Source organism: Rhinolophus ferrumequinum, chromosome 15, assembly GCF_004115265.2.
Source record: "Rhinolophus ferrumequinum isolate MPI-CBG mRhiFer1 chromosome 15, mRhiFer1_v1.p, whole genome shotgun sequence".
Lineage (NCBI taxonomy): Eukaryota > Metazoa > Chordata > Mammalia > Chiroptera > Rhinolophidae > Rhinolophus > Rhinolophus ferrumequinum.
In genome coordinates, this window is record NC_046298.1 from 21,476,057 (window position 1) to 21,496,514 (window position 20,458).

General features: G+C 38.0%; 1 protein-coding gene across 1 annotated transcript in view; it reads left to right on the forward strand.

The window, feature by feature from the left end:
• The window catches only part of HYDIN (HYDIN axonemal central pair apparatus protein), a 299,173-nt gene that overhangs the window by 126,305 nt on the left and 152,410 nt on the right, over positions 1-20,458 (forward strand). The window contains exons 19-20 of the mRNA XM_033128646.1: positions 15,518-15,756; positions 18,561-18,834. Coding sequence (XP_032984537.1) covers positions 15,518-15,756; positions 18,561-18,834 — 513 coding nt within the window. The remainder of the gene's footprint in view (positions 1-15,517; positions 15,757-18,560; positions 18,835-20,458) is intronic.

A 20,458-nucleotide genomic window follows, 5' to 3' on the forward strand; every position in this document is an offset into this window, starting at 1 on the left:
CTCTTTTTCTATCATTGAAAAGATCTTTATACAATCTATAAAGTAGGATACATTCCTTGATGATAAAGCCGTTTAAGATCTTGGTGTGTTTATTGAGAGTGGGAGGTGTACAGGAAGTGGTAAGGAAATTTTATGTAATGATTTTTTTGTATAATGATTATTCAGATTTAAATTTTTCTGGAAAATTTTATTCTATCTAAGTTTTCAGATGTATTGACCTAAAATTATTCCAGAGATTTTTTATGATTTAAAAATGTTCATACACTAATTTCTGCTCTTAGTATTACCTTTTATACCCTGTCTGCTTTCTTTACAATTACTTTGTTCTTTCTGAAACACTTTAATTTGAATGTTTCACTTATATATTTTAAAATTTTAGTTTAATAGTACATTCAAAGTTTATAAATATTCTCTTTATGCAACACTTTAGCTGCATAGCACATAGTTTTATTTGCAATACTTTTTTATTGCTATTAATATAATCTCTACTGTGATTTTTCTCTTAATATGTGAATTGTAATAGGTATATGTTTTCAATTCTTAACATTTCCCCTTTTTATAGAATTTTAATAGATAACTTTTAACAATAATGAAGCTGGAACGCATGGGTTTTATGATGTATTGTCTTTGAATTTGTGTTTGGGTGAATATAGCTATGGTTGGTTTTTAGAAATATTTAACCTGACCTTAAAAAAGAATATAGATTCTCTAGTCTTTGAGTACCATAAACTTACCATCTATCTGTCTGTATATTTGTATTAGATCAAACTTATTGATTGTATTGCTTAAATCTCTTACAGCCTTACTAGTTGTTTGTATAACATTTTCTAATAGAATTTTATCTAAATCTCCCACTTTTCCATTTCTCCTTGTAATTATGTCAGCTTTTGCTTTATGTATTTCAAAGCTGTGTTAATAGGTGCATATAAATGCATGGCTTTTATTTCTCCTTAATATATTATTCTCTTTTCCATAATATGTTGTCCATTTCTATCCCTATTTATGCATTCTGACTTAAATTCTATTTTGCCTGATAGTAATATTGCTATATCAACTTTCTTTTAGTTAGCATTTGCCTGATATATCTTTTCATTCCTTTATTTTCAGAAGTGTGTGTGTGTGTGTTGATTTGTTTAAGATCTCTTTTAAATAGCATATGACTGGATTTTTCAAAATCTAATGATAGACTCTACCGTTTAATTGACCAGTATATTAGTTTTCTGTTGCTGCTGTAACTAATGTATTATCTTACAGTTCTGAAGGTCAGTAATGTAAAATGTGCATATCAGGCTGTGTACTTTTTTGAGACTCTGGAGGAGAATTATTTCCTCGCCTTTTCCAGCTTCTGGAGACCACCTGCATTCCTTGGTTCATGGCCTCTTCCTTCATCTTCAAAACCATCAGCATTGTATCTTCTCTGCTCTTTGACCTCTGGTTCAATCCTTACATCTTCTCTCTCTAACTGACCCTCTTGCCTCCTTCTTATAAGGACTTTTGTGATTACACTGGGCCCACGCCAATAATCCAGGATAATCTATTCATCTCAAGACTCTAATCACATCTGAAAGTCTCTTTTAATATGCAAGGCAACATATTCACAGACATTAGGGATTATTCAACCTACCATACCAAGACTAACACTATAAAGTTTATTGTCATTATTGATGTATATGGACTCACTTCTGTGTCATTTGATATATACTATGTTGGTTTCTTCCTTCTTTTATTTTTCTCCTTTTCTGCTTTGCATTGGATTAATAAGTTTTCTCCAAGCCCTCTTCCAATTACTACTACCTCACATACATTTTTCCTGTACTTGTTTGGAAGCTGTGGATTTTATTTATTTTATTTCTTTAATTTAAGTAGCTCTACTTATATTGTTAACAAATAAGTTATATATTTTCTAACAATAATGAAAAAATTGAGTACCTTGGTCCTCAAGAATAAAATAAGGACTCTATCACACACTTATTATCTCTTGATCTTTTCCCACTCCCATCATTTTTTATTATTGTGTAGAATTTTGAATCATCTTATCTTTACCACAGAGTTGTTGATTTTTGTCAGTCAATAATTAGCTATTCACCAGTTACCAAATAGTTTGCCAACTTTTCTCCATTCTTCTCTTATTTTATACATCTTTCTGCTTCCTTCTTGTTTTGTATTTCTTCTTGCTAAATTACATCTTTCTAAGTTCTGGCTAGAGGTCTTATAGGTAATGTATGTTTGACTGTATCTTGATTTCACCTTCACTCTTGCATGATAGTTTAGCTGAGTATAACAGGTTTTTCTATTTGACATTTTTTTTTCTTTGAAGATTGATCTCTGTATCGACTGTTGCAGATAAAATTCCACTGTTAGTCTGATTCTTATTTCTTTATAGGTAATTTATCATCATACTAGTTGCTATTAAGACTGTGTTTTTATTCTTGACTTTCTTAAATTTCTCTTTAATGTATCAGAGGATTTAACCCTTAAATGCTGGAAAGTTTTTTGGCATTAACTCTTCAAATTTTTTCTCTGCTATCTCTTCTAGTTTCTACTTTGAGAAAAAGAAATACACACACACATCCACATATGTGTGGGTGTGTGTGTGTGTGTATATATATATACACACATATATGTTCCCGTACAATTCTATGTGTCCACTTTTATTTCTCATTCATATCTTTCATATCTTCATCTCTCTTTGCTGCCTCTTTAGTGGTATGCTCAAATTTACAAATTCTGTCATTGATTCTGACAAGTTTAAAGTTTATCTCACCTATTTACTTTTTTAGTTTCATTTCTGTGACTATGTTTTTTTCACTTCCAAGATTTATAATTGGTTATTCATATCCATGATTCTTGATTTATTTCTCTTATATGTTTTTATTTCATTATATATATATATATATAATTATTTATTTATTCATTATTATATATGTATAATCCTATCCTGCATCTCTTTGAAGATCTCAGGCACACTTTCTAATTAAATTTAGTTAGCTCTATTGATTACTCAAGAATGAATTTAATAACTGATTGTTTGCAGCTGTCCTTTTTAGCATTTGGAATTTTAAATGACAGATTAACCTGGTTGGGGGAAGGGGTATGTTTTTCTCTCATTCTCAGTGCTTTTACCTCCCTGTCTAGCTTTTTTAACATTTGCCCTCACCCTGAACAAATATCACTAGTCCAGAATCAAGTGTTGAGCCTTTTTTCCTGTGGCAATGATGGAGAAATCACAGATTCGGTCATTGTACTGATCAGTGGCTTAGTGTATGTCCTATTTACATGACAGTCTCTACTTCACCACAACCATGCCCACCACCACTGGCACAAGTATGTGTGTAGACGATAGCCTCAGAAACATCACAGCTTTGTTTAGCCTTCTTCCAAATGCAGGGAAGTTCTTTTGGCTGGGGACCTTGGTCCTTATCCCTTACTTCCTGCAGGATATTTTTGGTTTCCATTTTTCCCCCTTGAGCTTCCTTTACTGGTTTCAGGACCTAGAGACCAAGAAGTTTGTGGCTTCAGCCTCTTCTTTCTGTTTCTGTTCCATTTCTGGTCCATACTATGTTTATCTTGTTTTTGAGTATAACTATGCCTGGTTCTTCAAAATTTTATCTCTTTTTTTCTATGTGCTAGAGTGAAAGGCATGTTTTAAAGATTAAAGTAATTGATTTATAGTCATTTCTCTTAACTACCTTTTATAGTGCTTTATATATTAACAGTGAGCACTTACATAAGGATGGTGAAATGTGTCTTCGGTTGGCATAAGAGTACAGTTCTTATGTCTTTGCCTAATTGTAAAATCTATAAAATAAAGTCACAGGAATGAAAAAATAAGAAGAGAATAATGTCCTAATCTACCATGGTAGGCATCTTTTCTTTTACCACATAAAGTCATAGTCATTCCAAAATGGATTATGTTCTTCCTGAGTCATACCAAGTGACTCATTCAGTGGCAAAAGGATACCAGTGGCAATAATATCAAGAAACTTCCAGAAGTAAAGATTTGTGCTTGATAGCAAGCTGTGAGCCTCTCACCTACACCCTCACTTGAGACCTTTTTTACTTTGGCAAAGCTAAATGTGAAACCCAGAAGACAGATTCCAGCAGGTCATATTGATTATAAACCACACTGAGAGAGAGAAAGCTATTGATTGTTAGGTAACATGATTGGTCAGCATCTTCCCTGAATTTAGAATGATGGCTCTACTGATTGAATATGATTAGTGTGAGTATAAGCTAAAGCCAAAATGAAAGGCGAAGGTTTGGTTCCCTTGTCATTAACGAGCTATCCAGAAAATAAAAGAAAAATATATTGGCTTCCTGCATGCTTTGTAAGCCTTTTCATCTTCATTCTGCCTGTCCCAGCTTTTAATTAGCTTTAGCAAATTGTTTTTTTCTAATTATTATTCAGGTATACAGTTACTGCTTGTCACCACAGAGGGAGATTAAGGTAAAATTTCCTTTATATGGATCAAATGGCTGTTTTTTTTTCAAATCCCACATTCCCTCCTCTGTAAAAATTTATAACTTTTTCCCCATTACCAGCATCATAATCAACCCAACTGTTATGGACTAAATGTTTGTGTCACCCCCAAATTCAGATAATGAAACACGAACCCCCACTATGATGGTATAAGGAGGTGAGGCCTTGGAGAGGTAATTAGGTCATGAGGGTAGAGACCCCATGAATGGGATTAATGCCCTCATAAAAGAGACCCCAGAGAGCTATCTTGCCCCTTACCCCATGTGAGGATATAATGAGAAACATGGCTGTCTGCAACCTGTAAGAGAACTCTCACCAGAACTCGACTATCTTGATACTGATTTGAGACTTGTGCCCTCCAGATCTGGGAGCAATTTCTGTTGTTTACAAATCACCTAGTCTATGGTATTCTGTTATAACAGCCCGAACTAAGATGCCAACTCATGTCACTTTTAAGGGATGGCTTTCATTGTCATTACCAACTAAAGAATCTATTCCACCTGTTTATGCACTGACAGTAGGCAGTCATATTTGTTAACAAGATGAGAGAAAGACGCATGGAGAGAGGGAGAGATTAAAGCTATCATTGTTTTCCATAGAAGCAATGGATAATGCTCAAACTGAAACATTGAGAAGTAGCAGTAGATTACTAGAGTTATGGAGGCAAACACAAAAGAAAATGCTAAAAGAATTGATAGTGGTTGTCTCTGTTAATGGGCAAGGGTGAGAATAATGGGGAAGAGCAGGAGAGTAGGTTCAAGGAACTACTTTCCTTTTTTTTTATAATATGCCTTATTAGAACCATTTGACTCTGTAAATTGTGTGTGTGTACACATTTCATAAAAATAAAATTTAAAAATTTAAATCACCCTACAGAACAGTATGTATAAGTACGCTACCATTTATGCAAGAAAAACTATATATGCAAACATAATTTTTTTAGTCATAAAGTATTTCTGGCAAGATACGCAGAGAACTGCACAGTGGCAGCCTCTGGGGATGGTAACTAGTGGCCTTGGGCAGGCATGAGAGAGAGACTCTACTCTTGAATCCATTTGAGTTTTACATTGTGTCCATGTATTATTTATTTTTAAAGAAAAAATGTCTAAGAAAAAAAGAAACTGGGAATGAAACCGAAGCAGGAGAGCAAACAGAGTTAAAATTAAATGGGCTCTAAAGAGTTGAGTTAGGATGAGTCATTTATTCAATAAATATAAGTGTGTGTCTTCCTGTTACATAAAAAACATTATCTTTATAAAAACAAAAGGAAGTGAAAGATAAGGGAAAAAGTCACTCATAGTGCCACCCTGCAGTTAACACGATTAAATTTTTGGTGAACACCTTTTGGAACTTTACTGTGTGTGCATGTTTGTCTGTGTTTTCCCAGTCCTCTCCCATCAGATAATCTCTATTTCGTTACCAGCCATTTTCCCTCGACAATATAGTGCAGGCACTTTTGATATGAATTATTAAGGAATGTTCCTGTCCACATCATTTTCAGTGACTGACTTCATTGCATCGTTTGGCTCCACCACAGTTGATTTCACAAATCCCCTACTCATAGATTGTGTTCAGTTTTTCACCACTGTAGGCAATGCTCCTGTTATAATTGCTGCTCACATCCTTAACTAAATTTTCAGAAATGCAATTGCTATGTCAAATGATATGAACGTAACTGAAAGTCTCGGTACATCTTACGAAATTATCTCCCAGAAAATTTGTACCAATTTACATCTCACCTCCCCCACACACACCGGCAGTGTTGAAGAATGCCACCCTCTCCCAGGCTCTTGCCAACATTTTGCTTGTTTTTGCCAAATCTAGCAGATGAAAAAGTGTTGTGTTGTTAGTTGAGTTTGTGTTTCTTTGGTTTGCTGGTGATGCTGAACATTTTTGTGTATTTTATTGACCAATACATATATTTTGAGCATCTTCCCCAGGCCTGGCACTAACTGGGCTAACTGTACTTACTAACTGGAGTGAGAGACATAAAAGGAAGTCGGATGGCCTCTTTCTTCAAAGGGTTTACAACCTCAAAAAAGAAATGAACACACAAATAATAGAGTGTTAGAGTGCGCTGTGTTATATGCAAGCACAGGGGAGGAAGTGGTAAATTCTTCTACAAAATTAAAAACGTTCGTAGGTAGGAACATTTGAGTGGAGACTTGAGGGATAAGGAAGAAGAGGACAGGGCAATGGGTGTCCACTTCCAGGGGACCGCAGAGTTAAATGCGATGATGTGCAGCACACTTGAGAAGGGGGAATGGTCTGGTGTGGCTGAGACCAAGGGTACCTGCTGGAAGCTGACAGTGCCGGGGAAATCAGCCTGGAAAAGTGAAGTTCATTGGAGCCTTCTTAGGAAGAATTGGCAATAGATCCTCCACACCAGAGGCTCCTAGCTGGCATACCAGTCTTACTTTAAATAGAAAAATGACAAATATCCACCACACAGGTTCCATCAACCTTGGAAATTGCATGTAAAGTTTAGGGTATATGTTGAGAGAGAGAGAGACAGACAGAGAGAGAGAGAGAGAGAGAGAGAGAGAGAGAGAGAGAGAGAGAGAACATTATCTATGGAGGGGCTCTATAGCTGCCTCAAAAGGAAGATTCAGCACCACTGGTTCAGACATTGGAGTGCCATCCATATCTTCAGCAAGAGAAGAACAAGATCAGACTGTAAAAGAGAATCCTGTCAACAGTGTAGACTGGGGGGCGGGTGGGAGCGGGGCACAAGCAGGAAGGAGAACTGGATGTGAACATTTGAAAGATAGTGTTAGTAATAACCACCATTGATTGAGTGTAGGCAAAGAGCCAGATGCTTAGCACCCATTTTATTTCATCTCCAAATAGCACATTTAACAGATGAAGAAACTGAAGCCTAGATTTTAACATTAGTCCAAGGTCACCTGGTTACAAATGGCAGTCTACAGTTGACCGAGAGATCATGTGACTCTAAAGCCTGCTCTTTTAATCATAACCCTCTCTGCCTCTCTTGTAAAGCTCTAGAACCATTTGTTTTGTACTTCATCTCCTAATTTTCAGTTAATTATTTTAAGCAACAAAGTGACTCACTTCAGGGCAGAGAACTGTACGGCTAGAGATACCATTTAGAAGACAAATGGGAGAAGCCTCGGTGACTGTTCATTGTTCTTGTTCCACAAAGAATTGATTATCTGCTGAGATAATAGTATAAATCCAAAGACATCCCTCACTCTGCACATTGGTTCCTGTTGTTATTTGTGTCCTCTCATTCCATGGAAGGAAATTCTTGCAGATTTCAATGGGCAAACGCATCATTTTGAAGAACAGTGCACAGTGCTATTTTCTTCAAGCTTCATAGTCATTAGCACTACAGAATAGGAGGTCTGCCTTAGTAGATTCACTCTAATTTATTGTTGAAATGACATGTGCAAACAATAGCGTTCGCTTCTGTCTTTCATGGCAAATATTAAATACACACCAAGGACACTTATGAAAGCTCTGACTGTTTTACCTTGGAAGCTGAGCACTGCCTGAGAAGGGCGCTGATACCTTATTGTCAAATAAAAAGCAAATGTTATCTTTAGCTATGTGAAGCCTCAGGGAGAAGGGCTTAACACTAATCACTAGTGGGCATGGAATTCTGAATTGCAAAAGATCACAAGTTTTCCATCTTTCGCACAGTCTGTTATGCATATGCACATACAAACCTTCTGTATGTGTTTTTCATGGGCTGCTGTAATGATGCTGGCTTTCTATCCCCAGTTCACTGAAGAAAAAAAAAATAGAGGCAGCTGTTGCTGAAGTTTTGGTGATAGACTTAGGAAAACTCATTTGTTTATCATCTTTAGAAAAAACATATGAAACCCTGTATTCGTTTCTTATTGCTCTATAACAAATTACCACACACTTAATGGCAATTTCATTATCTGTTTCCATGGGTCAGAAGTCCAGGCATGACTTCGCTGGATCCTCTCCTTAGCATCTCAAAAAGCTGAAATCAAGGTCTTGGCTGAGCTCAGCAGTCCTTTGAGGAGGTTTGGCTAGGGAAAGATCCACTTCCAGCCCCCTCAGGTTGTTGGCAGAGTTTATTTATTTATTTTTATTTCTTTGCAGTTGAATGGCTGAAGTCCCCATTTTCTTGCTAGCTGTCAGCCGGGGACTGCTCGCAGCTGCTGTAGAACCACCCACAATTCTCTACCATTTGGCTCCTTCCATCAGCCCTCTCACGTTTGTAATCTGTTCACTAAGAGCTCAATCTCGTCTAAGGGCTCCCCTGATTAAGTCAGGCCCACGAAGGAGAATCTCCCCACCTTATAGTCAACTGATTTAGGACCTTAACTACATTTGCAAAATCCCTTCACAGCATCCCCTAGATTAGTGTTTGATTAAATACCTGGGAGAAGACAGCTGTCTACCAGGAGAGGGAGATCTGAGGGCCATCTCAGAATTCTGCCTCCCATTAACCATTATGAAATGCTTCTCCTCTGGCAAGAGCACTGGATGTGAATGCTTTCTTAGCACTCATCTTTGTTTTCTCAGTTTTGTCATCTTTTTTTTTTTTTTTTTTTTTTTAGCAATTACTATTGAGCCCATAATTATGTGTCACGTGGGGCATTTCAGCTTTTGCTAAAATGATTGACAATAGCTGTCATTTATGAGGACTTACTATGTGCCAGACACTATTCTGAGTTTTACATGCATTACTTCTTTTAACCATCACCATGCTCTATGTAGAAAGTGCAGTCAGTGTCATGAAATACAGATGAGAAAACTGAGGCTGGGCATGGCTAAGTGACATGCCCGGTGTTCAACAGCTAGACACTGGCAGATTTGGTACTCAAACCTGCATCTCTTTTCCTTCAGAGACCTCCTCCCTAACCCGTTTCCATTAGCTGTTGTCTTGCTGGACTGTGGTTTTGAAAAGGCTCCTGAATGCCCTCCGTAGACATTCGTCCATTCCTTCTTTAGTCCAATTTGCCATCCAGTAACAGAAAATGTCACATAGACCAAATCCTCCCTAAAAACAAAGGACATCCCTAAAAGTCAAATACCAAAGAGACACAAGGGTGTGAAAGTGATTTAGAGCCTGACTTTTGGTAAGGATAATCCAGTATGTTAGCAGCTGGCATTTTAATGTGCCTTGTTCTTGGATTCTATGATATACTTTGCTGCCTGGTTTTATGCCAAACATTGATTAATAAGCTTCATCAAAAAGAAAATTCACCAGTTCAGCCCTGGAGAGCAACTTCAGGTCTTTTTTCCAGAGCAGCCAATCTATGTCAGCAGGAATCAGAATAGAAATGGTACGCATCCATTGAAAACTAATGTCCCCTGACTTGAAATAGCACTTATTCAGGTGACACCCTCTCTTCATTGCGAACAAAGGATTGACCTGTGCCACTGTCTAGAGGAGAAAAATAAGTGGTTAGAATGGGAAAGATGACAGTACCCTTTTCTGAAAGGCATTTGCTTTTTGATAAAAAAGGACAAAAATGGCATTGATTTATATTTTACTCGTAAGCTGAGTCTCATAAATGAGCACAACTATATTGAGTGCTCTAAGGCCATGAAATTCGGAAGAAGGGCCAGCAGAGTGAGATGATCTTGCCTAGAACATTCTTGTTTTCTCTTCTAGCTGCCCCTCAATTTGTCCTAACAGCAGATGGATATAAACTCTGGGCCTACAATTCCCATCAGTTGAAATACCAAATTATCTTCCTGTTTCTCTGATGGAGTGAACTCTTTACCTTTCAAAATCTGAGATCACGGGAGTGGAGGGAAGACCTAAAGATATGGCAATAGAGTGAGCCAACAAGGTGGCTTTTGCAGAGAGTAACTAGCAGTTCATCATACCCATCTCCCTTTACTCTTGGACCCAGAACCAGACATTTCCCAGCTTCCTTTGCAATTAGGTGTGTCTGCATGACTCAGTTCTGGCCAGTGGAAGTGGACAGAGGTGATATATACCACTTCCAGGCTTGATGCATAAAACCTTAGCATGTGACACCCCATTCTCTTCCTTCTTTTGTTGGCCAACTGGATGTCACTGTCTAGAGTGGCTTAGAAGCCACAAGTTAAACATGTCAGAATCTGTTTAACTGGGGTCCTTGAATGACTGGATGGAAGAGAAGCCTATCCTCACCACTGCTACCGATTGGAATTCATGTGAACTGGAAGTGGGTTTTTGTTATATTAAGCCATTGAGCATCAGGGATATTTTTGTTATAGTGACTAGCATTACTTTATATGAAATAGTAACCTAGCCTCTAAAAATTGAAAGTGAGAAAGACAAGTAGTTCTAAGTAAGGAGAAAAGCTGGTTAGTCAAGCATGATAAATCTATTCCATGTATTGCTTTGATTGTGTAAGTCAGACTAAAAATATGCCCCAAACTCCTATCTACAGTAATAAAAACTCTGATGAAATGAAGCTATAGTCATCCATTAAAAAACATCTGCAAAAAAATTATTTTGCATTTATTGCTGTTTCAGAACTCATTTTTGTGTCATTTTCTATGATTAATATGTTAGAGGATTTTCATGTTTTCACTTGGGGACTATGTCTTAGTTCAGGCTATTATAACAAAGTACCATAGTCTGGGTGGCTTATAAATAACAGAAATTTATTGTTCACAACTCCCGTGACTGGAGTCTCAGCACAGTGGAGTTCTGGTGAGAGCCATTTTCCAGATTGAAGACTGTATTTTTCATATGGAAAAGACATGAATTTTGGGGAGCCGAGGTGGAATGTTATGGATAGAATGATTGTGTTCCTCAACATTCATATGCTGAAACCTGTCTCACAATGTATTAGGAGATGAGGCTTTTGGGAGGTAATTGGGGTTAGACGAGGTCATGAGGGTGGAGTTCTCATGAATGGGATTTTATTAATAAGAGTCCTTAGAAGAGAGCTTACTTGCCTCCTCTGTTTGGCTTTTCACCACGCAAGAATACAATGAGAAGCTGGCAGTCCTCAAACCAGAAGAGGGTTTTTGGCAGAACTCAATGCTGCTGGCACCCTGATCCTAGACTGCCAGCCTCAGGAGCTGAGAGAATTAAACCTCTGTTGTTTATAAGCCACCCAGCCTACTGCACTTTGTTCTGAGTATAGCAGCCCAAGCTAAGACAGAAATTGGTACTGAGAGTGAGTGGGGTGATGCTGAAACAAATACGTAAAAATGTGGAAGTGACTTTGGAAGTAGGTAATTGGTAGGGGCTGTAAGAGTTTGGAAGTGCATGCTAGAAAAAAACATACATTGCTGTGAATGGACCAGGACTGTTAAAAAATGTGTTTTAAATAAATTAAGAAGATATGTTAGAAATTATTTCTTTGACCTCATATGAGCCAAATATAGTGATATTCAATCCTTGTAGTTTCTCTTGTCAGTAATAATGTATCTATAATCCTGAAAATTAAATTCATGAGGATTATTTTCTATTTGTTACTAATATCTTAAGATAAAATTATAAATAAATGCAAATTAATGTTCTGGAAAGATAGGCTTTGCTTATTGTTTTCTTAATATTTTAGTACTATACTAGGGCTAATTTATTATCAGAAAAGTCAGAGAGAAAATTTCAGAAAAAGAGATTGAGTTATACAAGAATCAGCATTTTTTTTTTCATGAATTTTTTTGGAGTAGAGATAATTATCATACAAATATCCTGTCTCAACTCTAGTTCATCTAGTGTGGTATTTAATGTTTATTTTCTCTTATATCTGTGTCTCTAGAGGTGACCCACATGAAAAGACCAGGAGTAATAATAGGACTCTTGACATAGAGTTAAGTCTATAATTTCCATTAATGCCAAAATTAAAATAAAATTTCATCTACATCCTCATTATAAACAATTTATTATCTTGAGACCTGTTCTCCTTTGCTTCATTTAATTTATTTAAATTTTAAAATGCAATTTATTTATTAGTTCCTGTATAGACTTTCAAATCAGCAGGAAATATAACTAGCATTCTGGTCTGTCCTCAATTGTTAGTTGGGAAATTAGCATTTTGTTTTAAATGTTAGATTCTCTTTATTCAATACCTGTGAGCCTGTTCCTAAGCGAGTCATCATTCTGGGCTCAATTCAGTTTCTAAATCTGCAGTAGGGCCAGACCTGGCTTTTAGTGACAGTCCAAGGGCTGCCACCCTGTGAGATTCTGCCTGGCTGAAATTTCTAACTCTTAGCTGCAAATTGGGTATACATTCTTCTTATTTACAGCGATCATCAGCACAGCCCTATTCCAAACCTGACCTATGCCGTCAAAAAGTTTCTGGCTCGTAGCCTTATATTGTACCTATTCACCCATAGAGCTACATGTCTTTTACATTTCTTTCTTTTTCTTTTTGCTAGGAGAAGTACACTATAGAAAGTAAAGGGAAGAAGGAAAGGTTTGGACTGGAATGGCCTCTCAAATCCAGCCCACAGAGTATATTTTACATTTGTTTTTAAATACATTGTTTTCCTCTGTGTCCTTTTCTTCAGAGGGCTTCTTCTCAGCTACCATCCTCAGAAGAATAGGAGATTCACAAGGGAATAATCAAACCCTTCTCCAATGAACTGGAGGCTTTAGCTTTGCTTTCAGTTATTATCCTGGAAGTTTCTAAATGATCTCCACATCTCTTCTTTTTTCAGCCTTTTCCCAATGTATTGTTGGTAATCACTAAATATTTTCTATGAACATTAATCCATATATGTATTTCTGAATAATTTCTTCTCCAAAATAAAACAGGACTATCAGAATTGATTGAAATGATATAGCAATCAAACTAGAGAGACGATGCTTTTGGTTAATTTTGAGTTGTTTATATATAAAATTAGGATGGAGTAAATTTCATTTTATTAATCAATAGCATAATACAATTAGGAATCACACACTAATTGTATTATGCTATTGTAAGCTCATTTTTACAATTGGAGAGTGAAAAAAACCATGTCTGGTATATTTAGCATACAATCCAAAGGTTTCAACATTCTCTGCTCTGGAAAACATCTTGTTCTTTAGATTCTCTGAAGCACTTTCACCCATATCTCCTTCTGACTTGAAATTTTGTTGTTTACATGTTTGTCTCTGTGTGTGTCATTACTGTCAGTTTCTTGGGGGCAAGGAACGTGCTTTGGACACTTTTGTGTCTCCCATAACACTTGGACCTCAGAGCCATCGAATATGTATTTGCTATATTTAGTTGAAAAGTTCTAAAAACAATTTGCTTATCAAATTTGTACATAACTAAGAGAGACTGGAGTAGTAGCTGTTAAGTCAAATATCAGGGTGTTAAAATATCTCAATAGGCTGAAAATTTATAAAAATAAATATAAATAATAAGACCTGAATTCAAAAATACAAAAAAACAAAATTAGGAACATCATAAGTGTGTTTAACAGTGAATCACACACAGCTGAAGAAAGAATTCATGAACTGAAAGATAGCTCAGAAGAAATCCAAAATGAAGCAGAGAGAGCAAAACATTGGAAAATGCAGATGAGAGACTAAGAGACAGAAAAAATACATTAGGAAAGTCATACACATATATAATTGGAGTAATGAGAGGAAAAAGAGAATGAGGCAGAAACAATATTTATAAAGGCTGAGAATTTTCCAGAAATAAAAGATATCGAACCACAGATTCTAGAAAGGTAGCAAATTCCAACCAGCATATGCAAATAAACCCGTAACTAGACATGTTAAGGTGAACCTGCACTACAATCAGAGATAAGGAGAAAAGCCTTAAAAGCAGCCTGACAAAATAGATGTATTACCATCACAGAAGCAGAATTTATATTTTTAGATTAAATAAGATGCTTATAGCATGAGTCAGTTTTTATGATTTGACATCTTAAGCAAATTTCCAACTTCCTTTGGAACCTGTTTGTGCCATGTAAGGTTTTCTTCTAAAGCTGGAATGTAGGATTTGAAGGACTGTTAAACAAAAGAGAAAGATTCAATTTATCCTATTTAGTTCCAAGGGCATGGACCAAATACCAGTATATGGAAGGCCCAAGAAACCCAAACATATCTCTACTTAAGATAAGGAGAGATATCTAACAGTCCGAGTTATTAATACCTGGAGAAAATTACCTTATATAAGAAATGAGTTCTCTAACCTCAAAGGACTTGATCAAAAGGCAGCTACAGTAGCTCATTTATCAAATATTTAGTAAGCACCTACTATGTACCAGGCATAGTTATAGATGCTGGGGTTATATCAATCAACAAGAGCAACAAGAACAAAAACGGCAAAAATCCCTTCTAGGGAGAGCTTATAGTCTAGTGCAAGGACACAGACAAGCATAATAAATAAGTCAATCATGTACAATGTTAGAAGATAATAAGTGCTGAGGGGAAAAAATAGAACAGTTAGGTAAAGGGCATCAGGAGTACTGGGGGAAGGGTTGCAATTTAAAAGGTGATGATCAGAGTAGACTTCATTGAGAAGTATTGTTTGGCCTTGAGGAAAACGAGTGTGAGCTGTGAGGATTTAATCAGTCTCAGAGAACTGATGGGTGAGAGTTGCTTTCAACTCTATAATTTAGTTCTATCACATATTTCAGAATAAGTTTAGAATTTTAGCAAATAGAAATTTATTATTATTAAGTAATAGAAATCAAGACAACATCCTGTATTGTGCCCATTAATGAAAGCTGTTCATCCTCACCGCAGCATCATAGAAACTTTGCACTGGAAAAGCATTTCTTTTAAAAATTCCAAATTCCAGGAAGGGTGTTGTATCTTCTGTTGACACTCTCAGAATTTGGTGATTAGAGCAGATAATTAGTATCAGCTTGCTAGAGACCTGGGCTGGCATCTAGACAAAGAGATGTGAAGAATCTTCACAGAGCATTCAAAAGTAGAATTGTAGATTTGCTCCGAAGAATCAAATTGCTTTTCGAAAAATGAAAAGTCCACAAACAACCAGCTGCTTTGGTTTGAAAAAATGCTGTTTGTCTGTGATGTTGAGTTCTGCATTGCCCGCCATGTGAAGCACAGAAGGGCTTTGACATGTGCAGAGGGAAAAGCCAAGAATATCTTCACCGTGAACTTGTGGTCTTGTGTTGCAGGTACATAAAAAGTCCCTTTGGAGAGTTGAACCCAGTGAAGGCGTGGTTCCCCCGGAAACTGATATTCAACTGACAGTGACGGCCAACCTGAACGATACACTGACCTTCAAAGACGTGGTCATTTTGGAAATTAAAAATAGCAACACCTATCGGATTCCTGTCCAGGCTTCAGGAAGTGGTTCCACCATTGTTTCAGATAAGCCCTTTGCTCCAGAACTCAATTTGGGAGCGTATTTTAGGTAGGGATGAATTTTCATCGATATCACATGTGTTGCATAAGCTGAACATCACCTCTACTTTAGAAAATTACTTTAAATAGAACTAGCCTTCTCAGTCCCTCCCCTTTCCAATCTTCACTTTCCCCCTCCAGATGGGTACAGCAGCCCCAAGAAGACACTTCCTAGTCATAGCTTGGTTGCATTCTCCAAGCTATGTCCTACGCTCCAGAAGAGAGGGTTCATAGGACGTGCATTATTCTCTCAAACTCTCAGTGGCTTCTCTATGACCAGTTTAGAACCTCAACCATGATTTATCCCCTTTGATTCCTGTTAATCTTTCTCCATGGATGTTGAAAATACAGATGCATCTTAGTGGTAACCTAACTAGAGTATAACTAGTAAGGTAAAAGTTTATTGCAAATGTTTCTTATCAGGAATTGCAAAGCCAGTAAATTTTTTTTTTTTTTTTTTTTTTGTATTATGACCTCTGTTTGCCTCCCCATTATAGCACCAGTAATCAAGATGGTTGCAATCCTCTACCTGATCACTCAGGAAAAGTTAGACCATCTAAATATTTAAATAAAAGGTGGTAGAGCATAGACACCTCTGTACAGAATGAGCTAAATGTGGCTTTAAAAATGTATGAAGTCTGAATGCTAACGGGGGAGGATGTGTGTGGGGATTTATTCATGGTTTCTAGAAGAGTCGTATGACTGTCTGGGACCAGATGAATTTGTACCTGTCATCGCAATACTGTGAACAAATCTCAAAGAGGCACTCCTGCTTTCTGGTAACAGGCCCTGAAACCAAGATGGACACACTGTGCTTAGAGAACATGAGCCTGACAGAAACCACTGAGGAGCCCCCCACAAACCCATCCATGTCTCCTTTCCTCTGTTATATCTACAAAACATGGCACCTGATTGAAAATACCATAAGCCACTAGGAATGAAGTAATAGGCAAGTCAAATAGTTGAATTGCATGTTTTTAGAGAAGCATCCATTACAGATTTGGATCAACTAGATATAAAAATGCTCCTCTCTGCCTATTGACTGTAAGCTAGAACATTTTGTCAATGTATTCTATACTTCTAGTTCCAAATTTCTTTGTGAAGTGCACTCGCGTATAATTACAGAAAATGATATACTGTGAACCAGACTTGGTTACGTATTCTCTTTAATCTACAAATGTTGTCAAATAGCCCCAAAAGATATTCCGTCACTTGCCTGGAATTGAGAGGTTTAGTCTATAGTTTTCCTATGAATATAGAAGCAAACTGTGGCTTTTAGCTGCCAATTTCCCCTCTGCCTAAACCCTATCTTTTTTAAAGGACATAAAATCACGATGCCAGCAATCTCCAGAAGAATCATCCAAAGCAGAGGTGCATAAACTGCAGCCCACTGTTTCTGTAAATAAAGCTTTATTGGAACACAGCCATACCCATTCGTGTACACATATTTTTTTTATGGCTGCTTTCACACCACAGTGGACAATTGGGTAGTTGTGACAGTGACCATGTGGCCCCAAAAATTTCAAATATTTATTATTCAGCCCTTTACAGAAAAGTTTGCCAGTTTCGGGGCATATAGGTCTAAAAAGTTACCCATGTGCCACCTCTTCTGATTACATGTTTTTGAGCAACTTCCTTAAATTTTCAGTTTCTATTATTTCTTCATCTATGGGAGTAAAAATGGGAGTAAATATAGTTTTTATTACTGGGTTGCTGTGATGGTTGAAAGATACACTGTGAATAAGTGGCAGAGACCCTGCCTACTTTATATACAATGTATATTATTTATTGTTTTCCCCAAAACTACTGAGTAAAGCCTCCAGTGATCATGCCCTTTGGACACATACCTAGAATGAAATGGTTACACCTGACAACTGACAAATACTCCTGATTATTTATCTGATGCTTCAACTACCTTATTAGATATGATATAATTTCCTGGGGAGGAACAGATGGGATAAAATAGCAAAGCCTAGTAAAATTTTAAAAACAGTTCTGAGATGAGTTTTTTCCCTGAAAGAAAAAAATTTTTAAGTTTATGAATCAGTAAAAAAGAAATTCTAAACAAAACTACGTTTGAATCACCTCCCCTTCTAAGATCTTAGAAATCCCAGTGTTTACCAAAGAGCGAGATAATCAAGAGGTCCTTGATAAATATTTGTGGCATAGATGAACGAGGGAGTAAAATAGCAGCATCTGTAAAGCAAGTTAGTCTGAGAAAAAATGACCAGTACAGCCGGGATTCTGGTCCATTACAGTCCTCTTGACCTTTGGTAAGGCTTAGAGGATATGTGTCATTTCTCTTGAACTCCCCTTCAAATGGAGTCCATCACAAGACATTTCACTCAGTCAGTAGAAATTTACTCAATACAATTTGAAATATGCTTCTCTTCCAGTAGGCATTTTGCTTTCCTTTCACTCTTTAGAAACATTTCTCGTAAATGAGAAGTGGTTTTCACATGAGCTGTGTCTGTGTGTTCTGTGATGGGCTTGACCTGCTGCGAAAGACTGAGGATGGGTGGGATCACTTTCCCACGGCCCCTTCCCTAGTGATGACAGCTCAGGGGCCCAACCCAGGTCCCTGACTTGAGTCTCTGGACCCCATGAGTCGGTGCTACTTTGTCCCATTGCTATGGTATCTCTAGTAGCATCATGATGTAGCCTCCCTACGTTAAAAAAAAAGTAACAATAGTATCTATTTTGTTGCTCACTTTTAAAGTACTTCCTGGGGGTGGGGGGCAAATCCCAAGGGTGAAGAGCTAAACACAGCATCCCGAAGCTGAGTGCTTTCAATACCTACCTCCTCTTTTCCAGCCTGGACACCTGTTACTACTACTTCAAATTGACCAACAAGGGACGTCGCATCCAACAGTTATTCTGGATGAATGAAAATTTCTGCCCCCAGAAGAAGCTGAGCAAGAGAGGCCTAGCTAAGAAGGGACTTGCTAAGGGCCAGTCCGAGCGCCAGGGCTCCCAGGCACCCAGGGATCCCCACGACCCCGTGTTTCAGCTCTACCCAGTCAGGATAGAGCTGTACCCAGGCCAGACCATCGATGTGACACTCAAAGGCTATTCTGCTACTCCCAGGGTAAGAAGACAGCATATTTAGAAGCTGCTTTTCTCCTAAATAAATCTTTGCTCTATCCGTTTCTTGGGAGAGTTCCTTGACGGTTATCTAAAGAAAGGATGTGGCTTCTCAAGGATTGCATGCAGCACTGAGTTACCATGGCAGCACCCACTGCTTTCAAGGTTCAGCTCTGCTCAGTTTTCTCTTTGTTTCTACAGCTACCATGAACCCAACCTTAATACATTAATTAAATCAGGTTCTCATCCCCAGGGTCCAGTGACCAGCCAGCAAGTCTCTAGGAGAGGGACATTCAGCCAAAGCTGAGTCTCCGATGAGGCTTAGCAGCATTCATGTTTATTCAGGAAGGGGGTTTGTATAGATGCTCTGCTCTGGGCTGCCTTTCCAATCCAGGCAGCATCCCTGTAGCAATACTGGATGCCCAGTGTTGGGCGTCCCTGGTTCCTTCCCTCTCAGCCTGACCTAACAGCATCCCATTTGTAATTCTCTTCTTGTGTGTCAATAAAAGAGCCGCGTTTCTCTTCAGCAACTCTGAAGTTCTGCTCTTACTAACATTTTCACCATTCTGCTGAAACATTTATGCAGATCCAGACCATGTCTCTGTTTTTTCCTGTTCCCCCACGGACACTGGAAATCGTCAGCAACCCAAGAGAAACTTCCCAAATCACTTGGGGGCCTCTCCTACCTCACAAACACAGATTTTGTGAAGGAGGGATGATGTTTGCTTGAGCTCCTCCTACTGAACTCCTACCCCCACCCCCCGAAGTAGGAAACAATAAGAACTTTATCGTCCAGCAGACAAGACAACCAAGCTGGTCCATTGCTTCATTGCGGAGTATGTAATGTGGTCATTCGCTCTGGTATTCAGGGGTTCAGCCAGCTGTCACTGAGTCTGTACCGCGAACGCTGTGCCGGGCACGCAGAATGCCAGCGTGAATAGAATGCGGTCCCTCGTCGCAAGACCCTGGCAGCCTGTGGCAGGAGCACATTGATAATGTGACCGGGAGCTGACCATATTTTTAAAGGCATTCCATCTGAGCTGCTAGGGTTCTAAATTCAGTTTAGTCTTTACTAAAAGCTTCTCTGAATGTTCTCCCAAGTTATGCTGCATAATCGAGTTCATTAACATCTGAAACCTGAGTGACCTTCAACACAAGCTCTTCCTGGTGTAAGTCCACTTGGGGTCCTTTCTACTTGATCAAAATCTGGACCCCTGGGGGCCAAAGAAATATTCGTTTCTGTAGCATGATTTTTAAATATGGTAGTATGAAAAGCAAAAGTTTTCCAGCCACCATTTCTGACTAGCCTGATAAGAAATATTCGGTTGGTGCAAAAGTAATTGCCGTTTGTGCCATTATTTTCAACCATTTAAACCAAGCACCGACCGAATGTGACAACCAGTGAACTCTAAGCCCAGAAGGATTTCATCTGCCTTGGCCCTCACGGTGCGGGATGTTCAGTCCCTAACAGTCCCGATGCATAACAGCGCATCTTCCACATCTATCTGTGTACATATTGGTTGAGCAGAATGTAAATTGACTGTGTCCTCAGGAGCAGTCAGAAGGAGACACAGGATCACCCAGGACTTATTTAGCCCATCGGACATTAATTGTGTGAGAGAGCAAGC